Below are 25795 nucleotides of genomic sequence, written 5' to 3'. Positions count from 1 at the left end.
CTGCATTGCACAGCTTACTGTAGCAAGTAGGGAGATCTGACTGATAAGAAGAAAGCTATCATAGGTTCAACACTGCTTTATTTTCCTCTGATCTCTTCTACAGAACAGCAATGGGACATTATCTTTAGCCATAACATACTGACTTGTCGCTGAAGGACTACCAAGCTGCCACCATTTGTCCACCACCACTTTGCTTCTCTTCTAGTAACAATAACTAAGAAATTAAATTCTAATTGCATCACACAATCATTCTCAAAATACTGTGAGATAACTTGTTTGCATAAACAAATTGCCCATTTCATAAACAAAGAACTTTCAAGAGAAATGTAAAAGATATTTTGTAAAAGATGTTGAAGATAGCAAGTTTCTAAGAGAAGGCACTACTACAACACTGCTAGAAGACACCTAAGCAATCAGTTTAAAGTAGGCTGGAGGATTTACAGTTAATTGGGTCCAATCTTGATAATAGGTGCATGTGACAGCTTAGTCAGACAACAAGAATGTTTAGATTTTTTTCCCCAACTGAACTAGTCTCTGTTAGACTAGGTAGCCTTTTCATCTCCCACCCACTCCCATCTTTGAGACAATCACCAAGAGCATAGGGAAGCCACATCTCATTTAAAACAGAACAACTCCTTGCAAACGGCCTTATTTTGAATAAGGGTAAGGCATAACCAGCATAAGTTATTAAGCTAAGAAGAGGCAGCTTTGCCTTCTCAAATCACAGAACTTAAATTCCACAGTGAATAGCTGTGGGAAATTCTTTAAAGTATTTATACTTTTTCGGCTTTATTTTCTTAAATATCAATGAGGACGGGGGAAACACTGCATGAACATTCCACATTTGACACTTGTTGCTAAATATGAGGTGGAAAATCTATCTACCTGCCTTCCCATCCCCATCTCCAGTTCCATCCCCATCTCCAGTTAGGGAGCTAAAAAAGATTTCAGATAAAGAAGAACAAAACCAAAACCGCTAATGACAATTCACTAGAAGTCTTCAGGTCAAAGTTCATCAAGTTTACTCCGGCGGGCCTCCGCGAGAGCAGGCTAATCCACAGCGGGGATGCTAAGCCCCAGGGCAACTCGCCCCACCCCCGGGAGCTCACGCATACTTGGCGGGGGGGCAGGAAGGGGCCGGCGGGGTGATGCGCGTCCCACCCCCGCGCACTCACAGCCTCGCCCCCCTCCTCAATACTTCCCGACGGAAACTGACAAGGAGGGCGGCGGCTCCAGCGAGGAGGGCGGCGTGGAGTCTAGACTTGCAGGGAAAACGCGGCTCCCTAAAAGCAAGCCTTCCCCCGACCACGCGCGCCCCTGGCCGCCCCACGGTCCCCACGGCGCCTCGCGCGCTCCGGGGGCTCGGGCAGAGGGAGGAGGGGGCTGACAGCGGACCCCCGGGCCGCCGCCGCCTCCTCCGGTCCGGCTGATGGGCAGCTCGATGGGAAGCCCGCCCCGCAGCCCCGCGGCCCCCGCACCTCGTCCTCCGGGAGCCCGAACACCTCCACCGCGCAAGTTGCCATTTCCGAACGGTTCCAGCAAACCGGACGCGCTCGCCCCCGCCCAGGGAGTGGGAACTGGAGTGAGGAGGAGAAGTGGGAGGAGGCTGGAGGAGTTGGAGGAGTAGGAGGCGGCAGCAGCGCCTCCCGCGGCCAGCGGGCGCCAGCGGCACGAGGCAGCGCGGCGGGAAAGGGCGGGCTGCGGCTCGACAGACGGCGCGCGTGGCGGGGTTCAGGGGGCTGGGAGCGCGCGCGCGCGCCCGCGGCGGGGAGAGCATGCGTGCTGGAGTTCAGGTAGGAGGGCTGACCGTGGCGGGGGCGCGCGTGGCGGGGGCGCGCCGGCCGTCCCAGCGCTAGGAGGGTGGTGGCGGATAGGCTAGCGTCGGGAGTCGCCGAGTCCCCGGCATTGCGCTGAGCAGCCAGTGGAGGCCTGGAGAACGTCAGCCCTTCCCCTGGGAAACAGAGCTGCAGTTTTCCTCACCAAGTCTCACTGAGATCTGCCTGTTGTTTAAATAGATGGCCAATTATTTCTCCAGCAAAAATGGGTTTATTCGGGATAAGCAAAGAATTGTAATTCAGAGTCTGCCACCATGGCGAGCCATATACAAGTCCCCCAGCAGCCAGGGAGGAGAAAGTTGGGAGGGCTATTGTAAACAAAGCGTTCAGGTGTAGTGGCTTTTCAATTGGCTGACCTGTCACAGTCTCTCATTGGCTGAGCTTCTTGCCGGGTGAAGAAGAGGAAGTCTGTCTCCTCTCTCTTGGGCTCCGCTGTCACAGTAGGGGGTGAGAGCGCCCCCTTTTGGCCTCCCAACTCCAATTTAATGAGGTTTCGGTTTATTGCCACATTTTTCCCTTTTGATCAGGATCTTTCTCTGAAAGCATTATGGATCGAAAGTCAGGGTTTTCTGGTTTCAGCGGCTTTTTGGCCCTCAATATCAGGACGGACTTTTCCTCGGTGTCGTGTTCCATGTTGGAAGGAAGGTGCACAGATTGGAAACCTATTGAGGCCACATTTGAGTAAGAAGAAGAGGTAGAAGGGAGAACTCTCAGGCATTTTTCTTTTCTAAAGTCTATATATTGTCAAGATCATAGGCATTGGAGATCATCTGAAGCATATGTCATCAACAAGGTTTGGCAGACTTCTGACAGGCTGGGTCTGGGCCTCATAGGAAAGCTGTCTCATCAGATGTCGTCTGCTTCAATTCTAGAAATCTTTACTTTCAGGTCACCAGAGGATGTGTATATCTAGTTAGGGTCTGGTACTTTCTTCAGATGTGTCACATAAATCCTGGAGTTTTGTGGCACAAGAGTTAGTTAGCAGTACCTGATAGGGGCCTTTCCAGAAGAGTTGAAGAGAGTCCTTCTGGAGGTGTCTTTTCCAACAGACAAAATCTCCAGGTTGCAAAGTGTTATGCTTAAGGTCTTCATTTCTCTGGAGCGCACTGTGAAAAGATTCCTCTACTAAAACATGGTTATTTTTAACAGGAGCAATTAGGCCTTTGCAATATTGGAGTGCATCTCCTTTTATCAGCTGTGGGTCAAAAGAGGAAGGAGCCAACTGCATTGATGTCCTGTGACTATCTCAAAGGTGAGAGTTTATGATTTGTAAAGGGGGTGGATCTGAGATTTAGAAGAACCAACGGCAGTGCTTTGGCCAACATACTTGGAAGGTCTATAAATTTTGCCAGTTGAGTCTTAATAATGTCATTAATGCGTTCAACTAAACCAGAGTGTTGGGGATGGTAAGCACAGTGAAAATGTTGTAAAACTGGCCCAACAGCACGGACTTGTGGAAGGACCTGATCAGTAAAATGGGTCCCTCAATCCCTGTGAAACTTGAGAGGAGTTCCGCAGACGGGGATAATCCTTTCCGAAAGGACTTTAGCCCCAGAAGAGGCAGTAGCTTGTCTGCAAGGGAACGCTTCACTCCGGTTAGAAAGCATACAAACCATAACTGAAACTATTTATATCCATAGACAGGGGAAGTTGTGTGGAATCCATTTACCAAACCTTGAGTGGTCCATTAGGCAGTTTAAAATTTCTAGGAGCAGTATGAACAGACTTCCCTGGGTTTTGTTTCGGACAAGTAGGACAAGTGAGGTAGATGCTTTTTGCAGCCTTATTAATATTTCCCCACTAATATTGATTCATGAATGATATCATTTTGTCAGTAGACCAATGATTTAATGCATGTGCAGTGGTTAGGAGTGGGAATTTTACAGTCTCTGGTAGGACTTGGCAGTTAATTTGGTCCAAACTAGAGCTTTTTCTTTTTATCAAACCAGCAATTGTTGAATTTTCAATCTTATTTTTCTTTTTCTGAGGCCAGTTGTTGGGCTTCTCTAGCCAGGTTTTGTAAGTTATCATTTGGGGAAATAATCCCTTTGGACCTTGACAGAGCCTTGGCTGTTGTTGGTTCCTTTAAGGGCTGCATTCTTTGTGGAAATATTAGCTAGACAATTTCTTTTAGCTTCCATAGAGCCAAGTTTAGAATGTCCCGGGACCTTAATAATAGCTAAATCAGCAGGAAAAAGTATAGCATCCAATAATTCCTCAACATAGGGGCCATTTTTAATTTCATTTTCACTGGAAGTAAGGAAGCCACGTTCCTTCCACAACATTCCCAAATCATGAGCTCCTCCAAACGCATGTCTACTATCAGTATAAATGTTGGCGGTTTTGCCCTTGGCTAAAGTACAAGCCCATGTAAGAGCATATAATTCAGCCTTTTGGGCCCATGTAGCCATTGCTAAAGGTGCTCCCTCAATGATATGAAAAGGACTATCAATAGCATACCCAGCACAGTATTTGCCATTGTCACCCTTTAAATAAGAACCATCAGTAAACCATGAGAAGTCATCATTACCCAAGGAGTTCCCTACAGATCATCACAAGGAGTCAGGAGGTGATCCATCAGCATTTAGCTGTGGTGAGGGACTCCATCAGCAATGGAAGAGAGAAGAGTAGCAGGGTTAAGGTTATTACAACATAAAAGAGTTCTGTGAGGAGTAATTAACAAAAGGCTTTCATAGGAGGTCAGGCGGCTGACTGAAAAATGTTGAGTGTGATGAGAACTCAGGACGGCTTCCACAGCATGAGGTACAAAAGTGGTTAAAGGGGATCCCACAGTGATTTTCTCAGCGGCCTTAACCAAAAGGACAGTGGCAGTAATGGCTGTAAGGCAAGGAGGAGATCCCCATGCCACAGGGTCCAGTTGCTGGCTATAATAGCCTGTAGGCTGATGGTGGTCCTCAGTGGTGATACCCCAAGGGCATTCCCTTCCCTTTCATACAAAAAGGAAAAGGGGAATCTGATAATTGGGATGTCCAAGGGCAAGTGGGTTCATCAAACTCTCCTTTAAGGTTTGAAAGCCTTTAAAGTTGGGGTTGTTCATTAGTAAAAGATACAGAGGTTTGGACATAAGAGAGAAATTTGGAATCCAGTTTTGCCAGTAACCAACTAGCCTGGGAAAACCTTGCAGTTGGTGCTTAGTTTTGGGTTTTGGGAAATCTAGGACACCATGAAGCTCATCTGGATCTAGGTGTAGCTCTTGTTCTGATATCAGATGCCCTAAATGTCAAACCTGGCTTTGGGCAAACTGCAGTTTCTCCTTGGCAACTTTATGTCCCTTTAAGGGTAAAAGCTTTAGCAGGTGGATGCTGCCTTCTTGTGAGGAGCCTTCCAGTCTTCTAGTATGGGCTTTATACCTTAAAAGGCTTCTTTACTTTTAGGATATTGATCAATTTTGGGGAGAGGTTTTGAGGGATCATTTGAATCTTGATGGGAGGTGTGCTGTAAATTTTACCAACATCAGTTGAAGATTTTTGCCCATAAGAAGGGTGGTAGCTGATTTAATAGGACAAATGATCAGTGTTTCCAGAATCAGCTCTAGTACCGTTAAAGATGGAAACAATAAAAAATGTCAAGGGGTCATTTTATTCACCTGGTTGGCTCTTTTGATGACTACTGTCAAATTCTAGAATTATTTTTCCTTTTGAGGAGAAAGAAATTCCAGCATGATACTTTTCCAAGAAGTCTCAGCCTAAGAAATGAATAGGATCGCTTCTCAGCTTTTTGGCTAAGATCAAGTGTAGGAATGAATAGGGTTGGAGAAACTAAGGAGGAAAGGGTATGTGTCTTTCAAAGGACCTAAACAAAAGGGAATAGGATCAGAGACAGGAACATGTTAAGGTTCATTAAAAATCCCCACTATTTGAACTGTTTTAGTACTCTGAGGCAGAGGCTGCTTTATAGTAGTGAGGTTAAGCACAGAGTATGGCTCTAGTGTCACTTAGGACAGAAAGAGATTCATCTCCAATCTGGAGAAATGTTTCTCCAAAATGATTAAGAGGGAGGATTGGGAAGAGCCCCTCTATTTCCTCAGAGCCCCATCATTGGGAATTTGGAGGACATTGGAAAAGCCCATTAGAGGGCTGAAGGTACATGAAATGCTTAAAGTTGTAACCATCTCTTTTCCAATGTCCTGGCTCTTTGCAATAATAACAGAAACTAAGAGAGTTTTGTTTTCATTTAGGGGCCTTCATTTTCTGGAGTTGAAGATTAAGAATTTTAGCAGTCTTTCTTTTAGGTGACTCATGTACAGTGTGAGAGAGTTGGTTTGCTAGATTAACTAAATATGGAGTGGACACAATCTCCCATTCCATCCTGGTCCATTTTACAGGAAGGGAAAGGTATGGATTCAGTCCATTAATAAACATAGAGTTAAAACCTACCCAGGGGGAATCAATATCAGAAGAAAGACCAGAATTTTCTTTAAAAATAATTTGAAGTTGATTGTAATAGTCATGAACAGGTTCATCAGGTTTTTGTGCACAAGTCCGAATCTTGTTCCAGTCAACAGGCTTTGGGATAGCCCTGTAATTGCCTGAAGAAGTTGTCTAGCAATTGCCTGAGGCTGATTATACAGCAGGTCAGTGGGTTGGTCTCCTGGTTGTAATTCCAGAGACCTTTCAGGATTTCCCCAATTAGCAGTTTTCATCCAATGCTGGGCCTGGCCTTCACCAACAAGCATATGAAGTAGCTGATAAAAGTCAGAGAAACCAGGTTGATAAGTCTGAATGACTATATTAAATTCCTTATCAAATCTGTGAGGATCTTGAGTTTCTTTGGGAAAATCTTTGACTGTCTCGCAGTTCCACCTTAGTCCAGTGAATACAAGAAGTTCAGGGTTTAGCCTTTCGATCCTCAGAATGCTTAGTTTTTAAAGGGACAATTCTGATAGATTCAGAGGGAGAGGGAATGAGAGAGGTTCAGAGGAGAGGGGAGGTTCAGGGAGAGAGTTATTATGGGGTAACTGAGGATACAGAGGAGGTGTAGACTATATAGAAGGGAAGGAGGAAGACAGCGTTGCAGGTGGGCCTGAGCTAAAGAAGCCAGGGAAGAAGAAGAAGATGACGCTGTAGGAGAAGAACATGAGGCTTCAGAAGCCATTTTCTTTCTTTACTCGTTTGTTTACCTCAGTTAATCTTAAATATTGATTTTGCAAAGAGGCAATTTCAAACTCCTAATAATGTTTCGAGGCCTCAAAATACCAATTGAAATAGGTATTCTGTTCAGCTTTGGAAATTACAGAGTTATGGTTGTCTGATTCAGTTTTAAGAAAAGTAAGTTTGGGGAATTCAAAAGTTCCCCATAATGGCCATTGATAGTCTAAATTAATTTCGGGTAAATCATTCTACTTAGTTAAAAATGCACATGAAGAATGACTACAGTTTTTAACCATAAAATTAGCTAGGGTCCCTATAAAGGGGAGGGGCGAGCCCTCAAAATATTTAGATAACTGAGATCTCATTTCTTAGAGCTTTTTCTCCTAGAGTGAAAGAATAATTCTCAAACAGCCTAAACAGCTCAAATCACTTAAACAGCTTGAACAGCTCAAACAGGCTGCAGGCTTAATACCAGCCAGTCCCAATAGAACAGTCCAATTTCATTAAGATGAACTGAAGGTTGAATCAGCGCAGTTCCAAGGAGCAATGTAATTCCAAAGAAGAGTTTGGTTCTCAAGGGAATTGGATGAAAGGTTGATCAACATAGTTCTAAAGGACAGTCTGACTCCGTTGGGAGCAGAAGCCTGAACGGCACAGTTCCTGAACAGTCCAAAAGTCAACCAAAGCCTAACCAGCTCCAAGTATGAGAACGGTCCCGTTCCAAAAGGAATTGGACTAAAGGCTAGCGCAGTTCAAAGAAATACCCTGATTCAAAGAGTCAGGCTGAAGTGCCATCCAAGTACTCACAGTCAAGACCTTAACTAGAAAAGGATAAAGCCTTAGAATAAATCTTGAATAAAGCCTGGAGAGCCTCAAATATAAAGAGGGTGGAAGCTCAGATGCAGGAGAAAGACTTACCATCAAACTCCAGGGTCAGTGAGAAAAGCAGGAAGCTCAATGGGCTCTGTTGTGGGTACCACACCTGTTTGCTCACCAGCTTCAGAGTTGCTGGTAGCAAAGAGGTGTCCTTCTCTGGATTCCCATATGGGCCACCAAAGTGTTGACCTTAAGCCAATAGATAACTAGTTATTTCTCCAGCAAAAATGGGTTTATTCAGGATCAGCAAAGAATTACAATTCAGAGTCTGCAACCGTGGCAAGCCACATGCATGTCCCCCAGCAGCCAGGGAAGAGAAACTCTTTTATAGAGGGGAAGAGGAAGTTGGGAGGGCTATTGTAAGCAAAGAGTTCAGGTGTAGTGGCTTTTCACTGGCTGAGTTGTGACAGTCTGTCATTGGCTGAGCTTCTTGCCCATCAAGAAAAGGAAGTCTTTCTTCTTCTTGCTGAGCTCTGCTATCACAGTAGGGTATGAGAGCTCCCCCTTTTGGCCTCCTGACTCTGGCTTAATGAGGCTTCTGTTTATCAGTTTCCACCAGAACTTGCCCTCTCTCTAGACATGGAATCAGAAGAACTTAATCCTAGCCTGACCACAAGCTAAAAATTAGAGCACTTTCTATTTGGTTAAGGCTGCTGATTCCGGTAGAAGCTAGATGTTGGGATCTCTGGGAAAGCCTGAGCATGGCAGCAAATGGGGAGTCTTGAAGGGAGCTCGTCAGTCTTGGACTCAGCATCTGAAATTCTCTCCCTAGGATTTGTAAACACTGTGCCAGTTCATAAGCCATTTCCTGTCATATGGTCTGTCCATCTTTAAAGCCTACCAATAATGTCTAGACTCTAGGCTTAACCTACACCTGCTTAGCTAAACCTTGAAGTGCAGCCCCACTGGAAGGTATTGAAGAAGGAGGGAAAATAAAATGAAGTAGGACCTCCTGTGATGGGTTTTCTAGTTCCATAATCACAGAAAGATCTCACCAAATAAAGCACCCGTAAAAGAGAATGGGGAAAATTATAAGCACTCATTGTCTAAGTCAGAATTGATATCTTGTCCTATTTCCTAGAGTTGCAGAAATTTGCATAACTCTAGAATCCCAAAATCTAACTAATTTCAGTTTTCCTTAAAGAATCCAGAATAAACAATTTAAAGTGCTGAAAGGTGGGAACAAGACTATACCCCACATTATCAGTTTGTTATGTAAGATTTTGTTGTACTTTAATTATATTTGGCAGGGTCCATTTCATTCATATTGTGTATCAGAATTTTATTAATACATAATCCAAATTTTATCATCTGCAGTAGAGGGGAAAAGGTGGCAGTTAAGTAAACACTAGTGCAAAATTCCAGAATGGTCAAGAATTGTTGGCGTTAACTAAATTTAAAAAGCCATAATAGCATGAATTTCTTTGTTTTATAAACTGTCACATACCTGTGTTTTTAGTGGGTTAGGAGTAAAATCATCTGAAAATATTCAGTATGCGCTTTTATTTTGGGAATAATACTTTTTCCTAATCTCTTTCTGATACACATTTTTATATTTAATTTTAAGTAGGACATTCATGTCATTTCAGGGCCTAGTTACAAACAAGTATAGAAACAGCTTCCCATACTCCTACTAAAATGTAATGAATGGATGAGAAATATACACACAACCTAAAACTGGTAATAAAATTAGCCAGAAATCCCAGTGGTTTATATAATAAAGCATCAGCTGATATAGCCAATAGGCAATACTGAAGATAATTCCAAATACACCTGATCTAACTCATGGTTTCTTATTCTTTCTGTCTGGATCCAAAGTCATAATGAAGAGTTAAGCAGGAAGCTACTGATACGTGATGAACTAGAGTAATTATTATTTCCCAGCTGGAAGCCAGGAGAGACTCTGTGCAGCTTGTACCTGGAATTAAGAGAAAGTTCACATAGAGAACGTGGTATCAGCTGGTGGTCCAGTAGCCACCACTCCCATCAGGAAAGCTGTGTGGAATGAGAAACCCCTCTTTTCTTCGACATACGGCTCAATGCATGGTAAGCCCATGAAGGTTTTTTGCCCACCTAGGCTGCCTTCAATTAAGTTCATGTTGATTTGATTTGAATAACTATGTATAACCATGTAAATGGCATGCATAAAGAATGTGATATTGTGCATAATAATTTGTTCCAAGCCTCATGCCCCGGCTGTAGATTGCCCAAAGTCAAATCCAAGGCAATTCTAGCAACCTCCAGTTGCATTGCCATGCTATCCCTTCTTCTTGAACTTATCCTCCCTTCAATCTCCCTTTACATGAGCCTCCAAACTAATAAAGGAGCAGTAAGTGAATGAAAATCAATAAACCTGGTCGAGACCTTCTAGTGTTCTACCTTCCTAAACCTCTTGATCTCTGCTGAGAGTATTACTTGTGATGCAGAATTGGAAGTAGTTTTTATTTTTTAAATATGAGCTCTTTGGATAAAAATTTTGGTATTGTATAGCTAATCTAACAAGGATAACAATATGAAAGATAATGTTGGTTATTAATTCTCTAAGGAATACAAAAATAAGACTTGTTTGAAAGTTCTCTTTTAATTTTCTCTCACTCTTAAAATCTGCTGGCTGCCTCTCTTTTCTGTAACACTAGATATTTGAGATCTTTAAGATTCATTTTTTTCTTCTTCTTCCACTCTAAACTCCCTGGACCTCATCTGTTGCCATTGCCATGGTTTCAGCTACAATCTTTTTAGAACCCATCTCAGTCTCAGGGCTCAGTAGTGCAAGAAATGTTACTATTTAATTTTCTATAACTGAACTTAGTTCCCCCCTCAAGCTTCCTGTCTGCCTAGTGGTAGAAAACTTAGTCCTAATCAATTCCGCATTCTCTGTCAACCCCCTTTTCACTAAGGTTGACTCTAGGTTCTAGCAGGCTGCTGTAGTACTACATTATCTCAGGGATGGAGAGCATGCCACGGTCCTTATTACTCCATGCTGACATTACTGGAAGCATCCTTGTTCCCTCTGGTCTCTAGTTGTGGACATTTGTATCAGTTGGAATGATGCTTGGCTGTTAGTAACCCAAACTAACAGAATTTAAAGATAGATGTTATATTGTTCTCTCATATAAAAGTCCAGAGGTAGGTATTCCAGGGTAAACTTGGCTAATTTGCATCCACAAAGGCATCAGAAATTCAGGCACTTTACACCTGGCTGCTTTGCCATTTGTAGGTGTGGCCCTTATCTTCATAGTCCAGAGAGTGCCTCAAGCTCCAACCATTACATCACTGTTCCAGGCAACAAAACAGAGGAGGGAATAAAGAAGAAAGTTCAGGTCTCATGCTTGTCTTTTAAGAAAGGCTTACAGAACCTTCTACTTAAACTCATAGAACAGAATTGAGTCACATGTATCTGATTACAGGCTAGGCTGGCAAATACTGACTTTTTGTGGGAAGCCTTGTAGGGGTTCTATTACTAGGGAGGAAAGGGAGAACAAGGGATATAGGGGGCGAATTAGCAGCCTCTGCCCTAGCATCTTTGCCCTCTGGCGTCCCTGGAGAAGTCAGCACTCCCGTCTGTTTCTGGTCTTCAGGCCATGTATTCTTAGGCTCAAAGATGGAAATCCTGTCAGGTCCTCTCTCACGTGCTCCTGGCCCTTCTGCATCACTCTGTGGCTCCAGAGACTTGGGGCCTGTCTCCAGCTGCTCTGGGTACTCCGGCTTTGCCTCACTTCTGCAGTATTGCTGCCGTTGCACTAAGGTATGTGGTAGGGATGGTGGGAACTTCTGCAAAAATTTCCATTTGAGACTGTACCCAGGACACAGGTCACCTCTGCTTTTGGATTCCACAAATCTAACTGGGGGTTCTGTCATTCTCCAGTTTTGAGGGAAAAACCCAAGTGCTGGAAGGTAGTTTTCAGAGCCTCTTCTCGGAAATAGTCACCGTTTCCAGTACTGTCCAATAAAACCTTCTGCCATGAAAGAAATCTGTATCCGCACTGCCAATATGATAGCTGCTTGCTCACGTGGCTGTTGAACACTTAGAATGTGGCTAGTGCAACAAGCAATCATTTTATAATAACTTAATTTAAATAGTCACCTGTGGTTATTGACTGCCATATTGGACATCACAGGGACTGTGTTTAACATATCCCAAATTGTAGAAACTTTTAGAAAAATTTAGAGTACATACAAAAAATTATAAAAATGTATAAGGTATAAAGAATAACAATGAAATGAACACTAATGTGCCCATCACCCATGGTAAAAAAAAGAATATTTCCAACAACTTTTTTGCCTCTTTTATGCCTGCCTGTTCCATCCCCTTTCCTCTTCCCGCCGAGAGATCACTACTATTCTGAATTCTATGTTTACCATTTTTTTGGATTTTTTTATTGTTTCACCACGTGTTTATATTCCTAGATAATGCACTGTTCATTTTTGCTTCTTTGGACTTTATATAAATGGAATCATAAAGTGGCTTGCATTTTTTTTACTCGCCATTCTATTGGTGAGATTAATTCATGTTAATGTGGTTGTAGTAGTTAATTAATTTTCACTGCTGTGTAATAGTCCATTGAATAACTCTGGCCGCAATTAATCATTCCTCTCTTGTTGGACGTTGGGGTGTTTCCAGGGTTTTATTTGGTTTTTGCTTTGTTTTTAACTTGTAAAGATATTTTATTATATAATTTAGCTGCTTCAAATGTTTGTGTAAAGTACAATGGTGTCTGTGAAATTTAATGATGGTTCAAAATTTGTATCAGTTAAGATAAATGAGGCATCAGTGAGATTACTAATTTTTCCCCAAAGGTACATTATGTTCAAAGACAAAAATATCAATTTGTAATTATGGTGTTAAAAGACTGATCCTATTATGCTTTTTTTTTTGGTGAGGAAGATTGGACCTGAGCTAACATCTGTTGCCAATTTTGCTCTTTTTGCTTGAGGAAGATTGTCGCTGAGCTAACGTCTGTGCCAATCTTCCTCTATTTCGTATGTGGGGTGCTGCCACAGCGTGGCTTGATAAGCAGTGTGTAGGTCCACACCTGTGAACCCCAGGCCAACGAAGTGGAGTGTGCAAACTTAACCACTATGCCACCAAGCCAGCCTCCTTTTTTTTTTATGAAGTAAATTCTAAAAATTTTCCCCTGCTGAAACCCAAATACAGCCCAGTGCTTCTTGTTTTAGCTTTTCTTCCATGCCATTTCAAGAAGTTTGGACTTTACACTCCAGCAATGAAAGGCAATGCTTCTTTTCTTTTTTGATGATTTTTTTCTATTGTTGTTTTGTTTTGTTTTGCTATTAGAAATAATGCTGCTATAACATCTTGTATATAAAGTCTTTTTATGAAACATCTTAGTATTCCAGAAAGTAGCAAAAGTAATGATGAGGACATGTTGAAAGGACACAGCAGCCAGCTGGAAGAGGCTCCCACTGGCCAATTATGGACTAACTTGAGCACCAAAATAACTTATGATAGCAACAGATTATAATCCGATGAGTAGATCTGATACTGTGAATCCATACTGGTGTAAATTATACCCAATGAGCAAATTCAAAGTTTGACAAGTGAGATTTTTACAGCATTTGATGTATCTTTCTACAAAATACTTATTAATTACAAAGGGAGAAAGGCTGAAAGACACCACCATAATCAAGGGATCAAAGTGAAGATCAGAAATGGGACAGGGGGCCAGCTCCACGGCCAAGTGGTTAAGTTCAGCTCTGCTTCAGTGGCCCAGGGTTTGCCAGTGTGGTTCCTGGGTGTGGACCTACACACTGCTCATCAAGCCATGCTGTGGCGGCATCCCACATAGAAGAACTAGACTGACCTACAGCTAGGATATACAACTATGTACTGGGGCTTTGGAGAGAAAAAAAAAAAAGGAGGAAGATTGACAACAGATGTTAGCTCAGGGCCATTCTTCCTCACCAAAACAAAAAGGCAAACAAAAAAAAAGGAAATGGCACAAATTGAAATCTTGAACTTTATGAATGTATCTGAGGATTAGATGGTTGTAATGTATGAATGTTGATTGCCAGTTTTGATAATTGTATTGTGGGTGTGTAGGTGAAAATGACCCTGTTTGTAAGATGTACATACTAAAATTTTAGGAGGTGATGAGGGAGCAGTCAATGAAGTGCTCTTAAATGGTACAAGAAAAAAATTTCTTTAAACTATACTTTCAACTTTTTTGTAAGTTTGAGATTGTTTCAAATTTTTAAAAAATGCAGTTGTACTGTTAAAAATAAATAAATGTCTCTAATAAAAGGAACTAGGGCTCCCTGGAGAAATGACTGATTCTAGGTCTGGGGCAGGAAATGTACAAGATGACCCTGGAGCATCTTTTAGTGCCAGGAAGGAAAGAAGTGCTCAAAAGAAAGATCTCCCAAAGGCCGAAGCTGGGGCAATTTTCAGCAGCAAAATCAAGTGGTATTAGATATAACCCACAGTATAAAATAAATATACACAAGTCCCTACTGATATAGATAAATGATTAAGTAAATAAATGGGGGAGAAGACATAAGTTTTGTGTAGAATTCCAAATAATTTATGTAGATAGTCCGCCCTCGAACAGGGGGAGCATAACTGCCCACTGCTACAGTGTTGGCTGAACACAGTGACTCTCTCCCAAAGAAGACAGCATCATGGAAGGGAGAAAAGAGAGAAACTTTACAGTACAGGATCCTGACAGACCCTGTCTCAGCCAGGTGACCAAGGTCAGCATCAGTAGTGATGTCGTGTTGATAGAATGTACCCTTGACACTATATGATGAAAATGACACTTTACCTCTGTGAGACCAAAAACATATAACCCCAGTCTAATCATGAGAAAATCGTCAGACAAATCCCAACAGAGGGACAATCTCTAAAACACCTGGTCGGTGTTCCTCCAGACTGTCAAGGTCCATCAAAAACAAAGAAGTCACAGCCTCGAGGGGCTGCAAGAGACGTGATGAGTAAATGTAATATCCTGGAACAGAAAAAGGACATTAGGTAAAAACTAAGAAAATCTGAATATGGTACCAATTTTAATAATAATGCATCAGTATTTGTTTATTATTGTGCCAAATGTACCGTACTCATATAAGGTGTTAATAACAGGGGAAACTGGGTGTGGAGTATATAAGAACTCTCTGTACTATTGTCACAATTTTTCTGTAACTCTAAACTGTTCTAAAAAAATAAAGTTTATTTTAAAAATAAATGAATAAACAAGTAAATAAATAGATCTTAATATCTTTCAAAAAGTTTTACAATTTTCTCCACTGGGATCTTGCATATATTTTGCTATATTTGTTCTGATAGACTCTATATTCTTCCTTGCTATTGTAAATGTAGTATTTTTTTTAGATTACATATCCTAACAGTTTATTGCTGGTGTACAGAAATACAACTGAGTTTTGTACACTTATTTTGCTATTCAACAAACTTCCTGAATTTCATTATGTCTAAAATACTTATTTTCACTTTCATGTAGACATTAATACCTTTGATTGACAAATTTGTTTCTTCTATTCTAATCCTCTTACATTTCTTTTTCTTATGTTAGTGTCTTGTCTAATGTTTGAATAGACATGGTGATGACAGGTATAATTGTCATGTTCCTGGTTTTGAAGAGTATGATATTTGCTGTAGGGTTTTGTTTTTTGTTTTCATTTTTGGGTTTTTTTTTTTTAAGCTATCCTTTATTTGGTTAAGAAGCTCATTTCCGTTGCTAGTTCACTAAGATTATTGATCATAAATGGACATTGGATTTTATTTAACAATGTCTTCTGTATCTCTCTCTCTCTTTTTTTTTTTTGTGAGGAAGATTAGCCCTTAGCAAAAACCTACTGCCAATCCTCCTCTTTTTTGCTGAGGAAGACCAGCCCTGAACTAACATCCGTGCCTATCTTCCTCTACTTTATATGTGGGATGCCTGCCACAGCAGAGCTTGACAAGTATTGTGTAGGTCTGCGCCTGGGATCTGAACTGGTGAACCCCAGGCTGCCGAAGCAGAACGTGCGAACTTAACTGCTGTATCACTGGGCTGGCCCCGTGTATCTCTTGAGATAATCTTTTTTTCTTTGAATTTTTTAGTGGGGTAAATTTTGGTGAGTTATGGTAATTAGCTGTAAATTTTATTTGTAATGATGTAGTCATTTCAGATTTCCCCACTCTTTTCAGGTTTTAACTTAATCAAATGATTATTTTTCTTTTCTCCCCATTGTCTCACGAGTGGAATCTGAGTGCCAGGAGCTTACGTACGGTCATGGCAATGGAGGAGGGTGTCTGTGTTTTTCCTGTTGGCCCTCTATATGGAATACCTAGCTGTTGTCAGTTTACCCCTCCTTCTCTGGTTGTTGTCCCTTCTCTATAGGCTCTTCTGGTTCACTGGCCCTCTCTTTTCCACCCTCTTTTAGGATCATGGAAACTTCCACGTGCTATCCCCTATGATTTTAGAGACAGAAATCTTAGGGGCTGGACTGCAGCACACTGTCAAATCATACCATATTGTCATTTCTACTACAGCTATTGCCGCTAGGCTATGCCAGCAGAGGGAGAACTGTCTGGGGTTTACCATCTCACAGGGCTCCTGACAGGAAGTAGGACACATCACATTTTCTCTTAGATCTCCATCATTATTAGGGAGTTCTAGAATTGCCTCCCACTCATAGCTCAGCAGCAAGGATGTAGAGAGGGAAGTAGGGTCCATTGTCAGCAATGCTCATCTATATCTTCTTTTTTTTAATTATTTTTATTATTTTTATTTTTTTCCTTTTTCTCCCCAAAGCCCCCCGGTACATAGTTGCATATTCTTTGTTGTGGGTCCTTCCAGTTGTGGCATGTGGGACGCTGCCTCAGCGTGGTTTGATGAGCAGTGCCATGTCCGCGCCCAGATTCGAACCAATGAAACACTGGGCTGCCTGCAGCGGAGCGCACGAAGTTAACCACTCGGCCACAGGGCCAGCCCCCATCTATATCTTCTTTTCACCCCCAGCTCTCTTTGCGGTGGGAAAACTGATTCTTTCATCATCATTCATTCTACCTAAATCTAGTGCTAAGAGCATCAGCTTTGGCTCTTCGTGCTCAAAATCCAGGCTTTTGAAACTCAGAAAAAGCTTTTTTTCTCAACCTACTTTCTCTGCTAGGAGATTCAAAGCTCTATTTTGAAACTTATCAACTGAGCATTGACTCATCTTTCTCTTTTCATTTCTGTAGTAACAGCCCTCCGCTGAGGGCTGTAAATGTAGAAAGCACTCAGTACTGCCCGGGTTGGAGGAGAGAAAGGGAGGCAGAATATTCCAGACATAATGAGTACTTACCCACAATAAAATTTCACAATAACGTTGTGCCCCAGCTTCTACACCCTTAGCTCTCTCGTAAGCTCCACACATGTATTTCTCACTAGCTAACTCTGCCTGAATATCCAGAAGAAACCTCAACTTAGTAGATCCAAAACTGAACTAACCATTGTCCTATATTCTCTGTCTCCGGAGATGGCGTTACTGTCCATCCAGTCTCAAAGGCTAGAAACTTCTGAGTATCCTCAAATTCTTTTCCCACCACTTTTCCCACCACCAATTTGTTATACAATAGAAATTCTTCTCCCTCCAACCTCGTAATTTTTTTTTTTTATCTTATTGGTATCTCTAGCTAATGTCAGTGCATGCACCATTCTCTGGTTATTGGCCCAGACAGGTGAATAACCCTTTGTCTTTCTTTTTGTGTCTTCTTAGACGAAAGCTTGAATGCAGGTAGTTTATTTTGGGACACACTCCCAAGCAGTAGTATCCTGGACTCAGCTCCTACTGTCCCCCACGTCTCTATCCACCTGCAGATTTGGTGGTGTCATGTTGATAGCTCAAAATTAACAGGATGAGTATTTACACCACAGACATTGGCAAATGCTACAAAACAGGGTAATTTTTCTTTTTCCTAGAGAGCCAGTTATTAAACATTTACCAGCACACTACTGATCCTAGGGAAGGTGAGTCAGGGTGAGGGCCCAAGAAAAGTAAAACAGGAAGGGGGGTAAAACCAATGCAGTGGTTTTCGAGTTATTGAGCTTGATCAATATTGTTGAGTTGATTTGGGGTTTAGTCTCACTAAGGACCCCTGGAGAGCCATGCAGAATGTGCCTCAGAATTATCCTCCCAAGAAAGGAGTATTTCTCCGCTGGTTTCTGTTCCCCTTTGGACAGGGGTTGCCTCCTAGGGTATTAAGTCTCTCACATCTCCAGATTGGCTTGCGTGTAGAATGGCTGGGAGGTTCCTGCAGGCATCTCAGGCAGCAGTGGCCGTGAAGCCCAGGCACAGAAAGTGAGAGATATGTTGCACAACTGAAGTGAGTTGCTGTCTGATTACATCTCTGATTACACATCTGATTACATACCTGGTTGCTGCAGTAAGGACAGAAGTAAAGGCTAGTTGAGAGGATGTGAGGCAGAGTACAAGAGGAATCTGATACAAGGGTTAGCTGTAGCACCCACTGCAGTAGCTGGCCTCAGGGTAGTAATTAATATTCATCTCTCTCCTAAACCACCCAGTATAGATTCCCCACACCCTTGGCCAGCACTTCAGCAATTCTGGGTTGTTGCGTGATGACTCAGATTTTTATCCTCAAGGCATATGAACCATCCTTTGTGTTAACCTTATGGGCCATGGTTGCTGTAGTAGCCCATTTACAGTTAGCATTGGATATGCAAGTAGTAAGATATGCCCCAGTGAATCTCCTCAGTTCCACACATACTCTTTAATGCCTTTCCTTTGTAGCCCCAAACTAGTTCCTCATGACAATGAGTCCATCGGTCTACCCCCCCTGCCAGTACAGTAACTCCTTTGTTTGTCAACAGGTCCACTAGCATGAGAAGCTCAAAAGGACCAAGTGATAGTCATCGCTTCAGGTATAGTGGGACCCTTACTGTGTCTCCTAGAAGAAGCATCCCTCCGTTCCACCGCAGGAACTAGGACTTCTAATCCAGCAGAGCCTAAACTGGGGGAGCGGGAAGCACAGATTCCACAAATGAGTCACTGAGATGATTGTAAGAAAAGTCTAGCCTACTTCCACCCTTTGGGTCAGAGATCTGAGGGTGTAGCTAGTAGAGACACAATCTCATATGTCAGTCACCATAGCGCCCATTGTAGTCATGTCTGCAGGCCTCTGCTCTCCCAGAACCCTATCCTTATAAAGATAGTTTCATGATAATATCTACTGTTGCCAACCCTGCCCTACAGAGGATAGCCAATGAACTCAAAATTGTCAGTAGTCCCCTCACCAGTGCATTCCTTATTGCCTTAGTGAAGTGTCCTCTGTGTCCTCTTAGGGAACAGAGTTGGGTGGTGAGTTCTCTGGCCCCACATGATAAATCAGTTCTAATATTCCTCCCTCACTGAGCCTTCTGATTTTTACCTCAGTGATTCTACCAAGGCTGTTTGGGCTCCTCTACACCCTTTGCTGTATGCCACAGTCATGTCCGAAACTCAAGGAACAATCCCAGCAGCATATAAAGACTGGACCCAGGTATCATTGCCAGGACTTTTAACTCTGAGCTGGGGGAGAATGCTCTATGTTAATAAAGTCTCCTCGTCCAGCCTTTGTAATCTGCCCTTTATAGTCAACAGCTTCAAAATCTCCTCTTGCTTATGCTCTCTCGGTTTCTTTCAGGTATGGTAGTTCTGAGGTGTATACAGTACTCCCTCCCAGAGCAGGGATTATATTTCCTTATTTAAGCTGTGCTGTGACCTGACCCAAATGTGCATCCATTATGCATCTGAGGAATTGATGAGAGAGGATCTTGAAGAGGACAAGCATGATCTTGAGAGGCACCTGCCTCATGTGACATCTTGGCAGGGTGTCTAGGTGAGGGAGGTTGCTCCACTCTAGCAAGGGCGAGGGCACTGCTTCTGCCAGTCCAGAGAGTTCCGGGGAATCTGGGTGTATCAGTTTCCTAGGGCCGCCATAACAAATTACCACAAACTGGGTGGCTTAAGCAACAGAAAATCATTCCCTCACAGTTCTGGAGGCCAGAAGTCCAAAATCTAGGTGTTGGCGGGGTTGCGTTTCCTCTGGAAATTTTAGAGGAGTATCTGATCCTTGCCTCTTCCATCTTCTGGCAGCTGCTGGCGTTCCCTGGCTTGTGCCCGCATCTCTCTCTGCTCCACCTCCATGTTGTCTTCTCCTCTGTGGATCTGTCTTAGCTCCCTCTGCCTCTCTCTTGTAAGAACACCTGTGATGACATTTAGGGCCGCCCTCGATAATCCAGAGTAATCTCCTTATCTCAAGATCCTTAACTTAATCACATCTGCAAAGATCCTTTTTCCAAATAAAGTAATATTTATAAGATCCAAGGATTAGGACTTGATATATTTGGGTGGCCATTATTCAACTTAATGCAATGGGATTTCCAGATTCTCAAGCTCTTCCAACTAAATGTCTCCATCTGTGGTTTACAGCATTGGGCCCAGTATTTTCCCCATCGGAGCCTGGATTTTGGTGTGACCAACCTGTTGAGCCCACATATTCAGTCTCCTGTGTAGCTTTGCTGCCCTTATCACTAAATCTTGGACCTTGTTTTCGTCACAACCTGCCTGAGAGCACATGAGATACAGATGTCTTTAAATGCTGCCTTGGAAGAGTTCTGACTTTCACTGTTCTGTCAGTTTGCCCGTGCTGTCTTTCTGCCGCCGCTGCCCTTCTGCCTCCCCTTTCTTGGACTGGAAGGCACTTACTCACTTTTTAAGATCCAGCTCAGGTGTCATCTGCTCCCCAAAGGCTCTCACCATTCCCCCAGGCAGACTAAGTTGCTCTGATTTCTGTGTAATCACAGCTCTCTAGTCTTAGCTTTTTTTTTTTTTAACTTTAATCAACTTTCACTCTTTTAAAAAGTTATTCATACCTCTTTTACAGTACCTAACACATTGTCTTATAAATTGTCTTATAGTTCTCCCTGAATTAGTCTGGGAGTTCCTTGAATATGGGAATTGTGTGTATTATCTTACCACTGGACACATAGTAGCCAGTCAACACTTACGTATTACATGAACAAACGATGATATTTCTCAGCAGTGGGGGGAAATGCATATGTAACACTCATATTTGTACCTCATTAAGTTTTTATGTTTCTGTATTTTATGTTTTTTTCTTATTGCATGTGACGCAGTTCTACAGTAGATAAGCCATATCTATGCCATCAATACTCTGTAGCTCAAAAGCTCTGAGCAAATGCTGTTGTTTGTTTTCACTCCCAAATATAAAGTAAACTGACAAAGAACATTCAATTTTAGTTATTAACCATTTTTTCAGTGATAAAATGAAAAGGGGGGTTTAAAAAAATATCAATTATTACTACAAAAGTATGGTCTTTCTGTAATGACTTGTTGAGCTTTTCCTTAAAATGAGTAGCATTTAGGATTTTAAATGATATTTGCCTGAATTATTAAAAAGCTAGGTAACAGTTTGAATTGCAACACGTTTTATATTGTTCCCTGGGAGAATAAAGACATTGTGTTTGTGGTTCTTTTACCCTAACTATTCTTTTTTTTTTTTTTTTAAGATTTTATTTTTCCTTTTTCTCCCCAAAGCCCCCTGGTACATAGTTGTATATTTTTAGTTGTGGGTCCTAGTTGTGGCATGTGGGATGCCACCTCAGCGTGACCTGATGAGTGGTGCTAGGTCTGTGCCCAGGATCCGAACCGGTGAAAACCCGGGCTGCCAAAGCAAAGCACGCGAACTTAACCACTTAGCCACAGGGCCGGCCCCTTCCCTAACTATTCTGAAGTCTGAATTAGAAAGTCTATTCATAAAAGTGATTTTGAATTACACATTTAAGAAATTGCTTCTGTTTTATTGTAATATGTAGAGTAAAAGTATAATAAATGGGAATTTCTATTCTATTATTTGAAATGACCCAAATATGTGAATAAAAATAACATCGTCCATATAAGACCAAGAAGACAAGTTGACTAGCAATTAGAAGCTCAATGCTTTGCTTAAAAAGCAAAAATTATCCTATAGGTAATGTGGTATGTGTGTTTGTGTGTGTGTGCATGTGTGTGTGCAATTTTGTCTTTTTTCTTTGTATGCCAGATTTCTTAGGTAAAGCAGTCATTTCTAAGTTACACATGGCCTCAAAAGTCTAAACCATTGAGAAAACTGTCTTCAAGTTTTCTCTCCAAGTATAGATGAACCTTCCAGTTTTGTTATTAAGAGATGATGAGTGATAGATGGCTCGAGGGTTTTGTAGGAAACTACTTGTAAATTAAGCTAAAGGTCTTATCTGCACGCGCAAACTTGTTTAGCTTTCGGCTGAAGACTCAAGCGAAGATAAATAAAATGCGGGCAACTTGTTAGATAAATTTGTTGCGTGTGAATTCTTCCTCCTTCTTGACTCATTTTTGAGCCAAGAATAAAGTCACTCCTTCTAAGGAGACATCTTTTGAGGTTAAAACATTATACCTGTCTAGTGTGCAGTGAAAGTACAAAAAACGACTTGGCATGTCTAACTAGGAATTCTTAGAGAATTGCAGAACTTCAGAACAGCAGGGCATGGCCCTCACTGTGTGTGCCAGCTGATGCTGAGGCCAAAAATGTGCTTATTGCAGAATAAATACAAAAATACTTGTTGCAAAGTCATGTTCTTTTTTTTTCCTCTGTGTCCCACATTGAACTTTTTGGATCAGTCTTATGTATAAAAGTATTTTCTCTATTATGTGAAAAATTCATAGGAAACATTGTGAAATCTAAACAGCCAAATTAATATTAATAAAGGACTACCTTAAATAAATCGTGATATATCGATACTCTGTATTTCCATAAATATAAATGTATAAATTAAAGGAGTAGGCAGCACTTTAGATTACAAGACAGAGTGTCAAAGGAATAAAAACAAGTTGCAGAACAGTGTGTGCTGTTTGCTACCAAAGTGGAACTGTGCACAAGAGGAGGGTATTGGGATTTGGGGATTTATAGTCAAAAGGGGAACTTTAGCCTTATCTATAATGTATTAATTTTTTTGAAAAATAATTTTTAATCTGCTTTTTATATTATAAAGAATTAGTTAAAACATGATTAAATGAGACAATAAATGAAAAATACTGTTAACTACACAGTGCTACATTAATATTAGCATTTTTTAGCATTAGCATGTTTTTGTGGAGTTTTTTTTTGCTGGGAAAGATTTGCCCTGAGCTAACATCTGTTGCTGATCTTCCTCTCTTTTTGTCCCCCCCACCCCAAAGCCCCAGTACATAGTTGTATATTCTAGTTGTAGGTCCTTCTAGTTCTTCTATGTGAGCCACCACCACAGCATGGCTACTGACAGACGAGTGGTGTGGTTCTGCACCCAGAAACCAAACCCAGGCAGCTGAGGTGGAGCACAAAGAACTTTAACCAGTGGGCCATCAGGGCTGCCTCTAATATAAGATTTTAATAAGAAATAGAAAAATATTAGGTAAGATTTGGTTTAAGGAGAAAAAGGTAAAGCATTTAACCAAAATTACTGCTGATTCTTATTTGATGATAATATTGCTAGGAAATAATTTTAGAATTACTAAGAACCAGAGGACTATTTAGCATAGCTTAAAATCTCTATCCAAGTGAGGAACCAAATGCTGGTTCATGATGGTTCCAGGACACTGTCACTTAAAAAGAAGGAAGCAAGAGATGAGTATTTAAATGAAACTATTGTAAAATATATATCATTTGCTTCTGACTGCCCAATGGATCTTCCTTTGGAGAACTCCCATTGCTTCCACTTCATAGGCTTCTGAAAGAATGCCAAGCACAAGCTCCTATAGCCCTGACCACAGGGATGAGAATGTGGTCCAAGCTAGGCCAATCAAACCGTCTCTTGGGAATTTAAGTTTTAGGTGTGGAATCCAACAAAGTATCAATATGAAAAAGACAGACAACCCAATAAAATACCTCACAAAGTATGTATTTAAAAGACTTAAACAGGCACTTCACAGAGGAAGATATCTAATTATTCAATGAGCCTGAGAGAGGCAGAGGGAGCTAAGACAGATCCAGAGAGGAGAAGACAATATGGAGATGGAGCAGAGAGAGATGTGGGCACAAGCCAAGGAATGCCAGCAGCTGCCAGAAGCTGGAAGAGGCAAGGATCAGATACTCCTCTAAAATTTCCAGAGGAAATGCAGGCTGACTTCCCTCAAGATCACAAAATGGCTGCCAGCACCAAATGACACAACAGGTTTCTTTACCTATATTCAATATGGATAAGTGAGATTGACTTTCCATCGCTATCATTCTAACAAAAGGAAGAACTTTCCTAAAAGCTTTCAATAACTCAAACTTCATTTGCCAATATTGGGGCACATTCTCATTCCTAAGCCGTTTGCTGGCCCGGGGCAGGATGCCCATGATTAGCTTACCTTAACCAGTCCTCACTTTGTGAGCCAAGGATGCAGTCGGCTTTCCCTGAGTCACAAAGGTTGTGTAGGATAAGGACTGGTACCCAAACAAAACTGGAGATCAGTGAGAAAGCAGGTTTGGCAGCTGGATCGCGGGTAGGCACTAAGAACATCTACTATATACATTTCTACCTTCCTCAAATTCTTGCACTATTCTTCCCCTTGATGTCTGTAATCCAGCCTCATTGGCCTTCTTTCACATCTTCAACATGCTTTGCTCTCCCTCACTCTGAGGTCTTTGCTCAGGCTATTCCCGTAGCCTGGAATTCTCTTCTCCCGCCCCCTTTCCTGGCTAAATACTACTCAGCTATCTGCATTCCACTTAAAAGTGACTCCTTTGATAAAGCCTTCCCTCAGTGCCATACTAGCTCACGTGCTTCTTCCAACTCAAACTAACTTAAGCAAAAAGAGAATGCAGTCGGTTCTCATTATTCGTGGTAGTTATATTCTATAAAGTTGCACCGACGCTGAATTAGTAAGTACTGAACCAGTGCTCCTAGGGCATATAGAGGCTTAGCTTCCAGGGGGTCTCTGGTCACAAGATTTTTGTTAACCAACCAATACATAAACTTGTTTTATGTGTATTTCTGTGTAAAGACAGCTTATTTAGTATATATTGTTGATTCGTTAACACAGAACTCACAGCCAATAGCACTCTAACTCATCCTGAACTAAGCTTACACGTATTTTCTCTGTAAGGCACAAGGCACCTTCTTGCTCTTAGGGGCACTAGCCAGCACTTAAGCACTCCCCTTGTGAGCCATTTAAAACAGCGAGATCACCCAAAAAAGGCACAAAAATTAGAAAAATGTGGCACTAGACTGTGAAAAAGATACTTGTTTACAGTCTGAGAGCTGAAACGAGAAGGCAGAGTGTGGCCTTGTACGACCTCAGCTGGCAACACACACAACAGGGAACTCAAAATTTTTACCCTTCTGCACACGGATGTGTCCACGAATGACCAACTGACTGCAAAAGTACCACAGTATTGATTTTGGGTTACAAATAAATTTTAGCCAATAGGCAAGTTGGAAAATACAGAATCCATGAATAATGAGCATCAGCTGCATATTGCTTCACATACCTGGAAAGTCCAACAAGGTGAATCTGATGCGAGGCACGGCTGGATCTGAGAGTCACAGGTCTCTGTCTCTCTTTCTCCAACCATCTCCTGCCTTTTCTTGGCTTCATCCTTGAAAAGGCTCTCTCCACCCGTCGGCACAACAGCTGCTAATAGTCCCAAGTCTATGTATTCTTGGTTTACCCACAAACCCAACAGGAAAAGAAACCCTTTATCTCCCAAGCTCTGTGTGTTTAATCTAAGGGAAGACTCTGGTCCTTCTTGCACCCTGTTCCTCCCCTCTCTGGTGGGAGGGAGTGTGTCAGTCCCACCTTACCCACGTGGGCAAGACTTAAAAAGCATAATTAGGGGCCGCCTGGTGGTGCATCGGTGAAGTGTGCCCGTTCTGCTTCAGTGGCCCAGGTTTCACTGGTTCAGATCCTGGGTGCTGACATGGCACCGCTCAGCAAGCCATGCTGTGGCAGGCATCCCACATATAAAGTAGAGGAAGA

The 25795-nt window shown here is 42.0% G+C and overlaps 1 protein-coding gene and 1 long non-coding RNA gene across 7 annotated transcripts in view; one reads left to right on the top strand and one right to left on the bottom strand.

Moving 5' to 3' along the window:
• The window catches only part of NEDD4 (NEDD4 E3 ubiquitin protein ligase), a 143053-nt gene extending 117502 nt beyond the window's left edge, over positions 1 to 25551 (bottom strand). Inside the window, exon 1 of one of the 5 annotated variants that reach the window (XM_070236209.1) lies at positions 25308 to 25551. In XM_070236209.1, the coding sequence (XP_070092310.1) occupies positions 25308 to 25391 (84 nt within the window). In that variant the 5' untranslated portion in view covers positions 25392 to 25551. Of the gene's footprint in view, positions 1 to 1478; positions 1727 to 1980; positions 2151 to 25307 lie in introns of those variants that run through there. The other 4 variants (XM_023616898.2, XM_001500766.6, XM_070236203.1 and 1 more) reach the window with 4 other exon arrangements.
• On the top strand, positions 1671 to 15038 carry LOC111767691 (uncharacterized). Of its 2 annotated transcripts, none has more exons than XR_011426352.1 (4): positions 1671 to 1793; positions 2985 to 3087; positions 9641 to 9868; positions 11401 to 15038. It is a non-coding gene; the product is annotated as an uncharacterized lncRNA (long non-coding RNA). The 2 variants fall into 2 exon arrangements; XR_011426351.1 differs by lacking the exon at positions 1671 to 1793 and adding an exon at positions 2301 to 2897 and having other exon boundaries at positions 11401 to 13476.
• Positions 25552 to 25795: the final 244 nt, after the last annotated feature.

Source organism: Equus caballus, chromosome 1 (genome assembly GCF_041296265.1).
Source record: "Equus caballus isolate H_3958 breed thoroughbred chromosome 1, TB-T2T, whole genome shotgun sequence".
In the NCBI taxonomy this organism is placed as follows: domain Eukaryota; kingdom Metazoa; phylum Chordata; class Mammalia; order Perissodactyla; family Equidae; genus Equus; species Equus caballus.
Note: the sequence above shows the minus strand (reverse complement) of the source record. Positions and strands in the feature narration are given on the sequence as shown.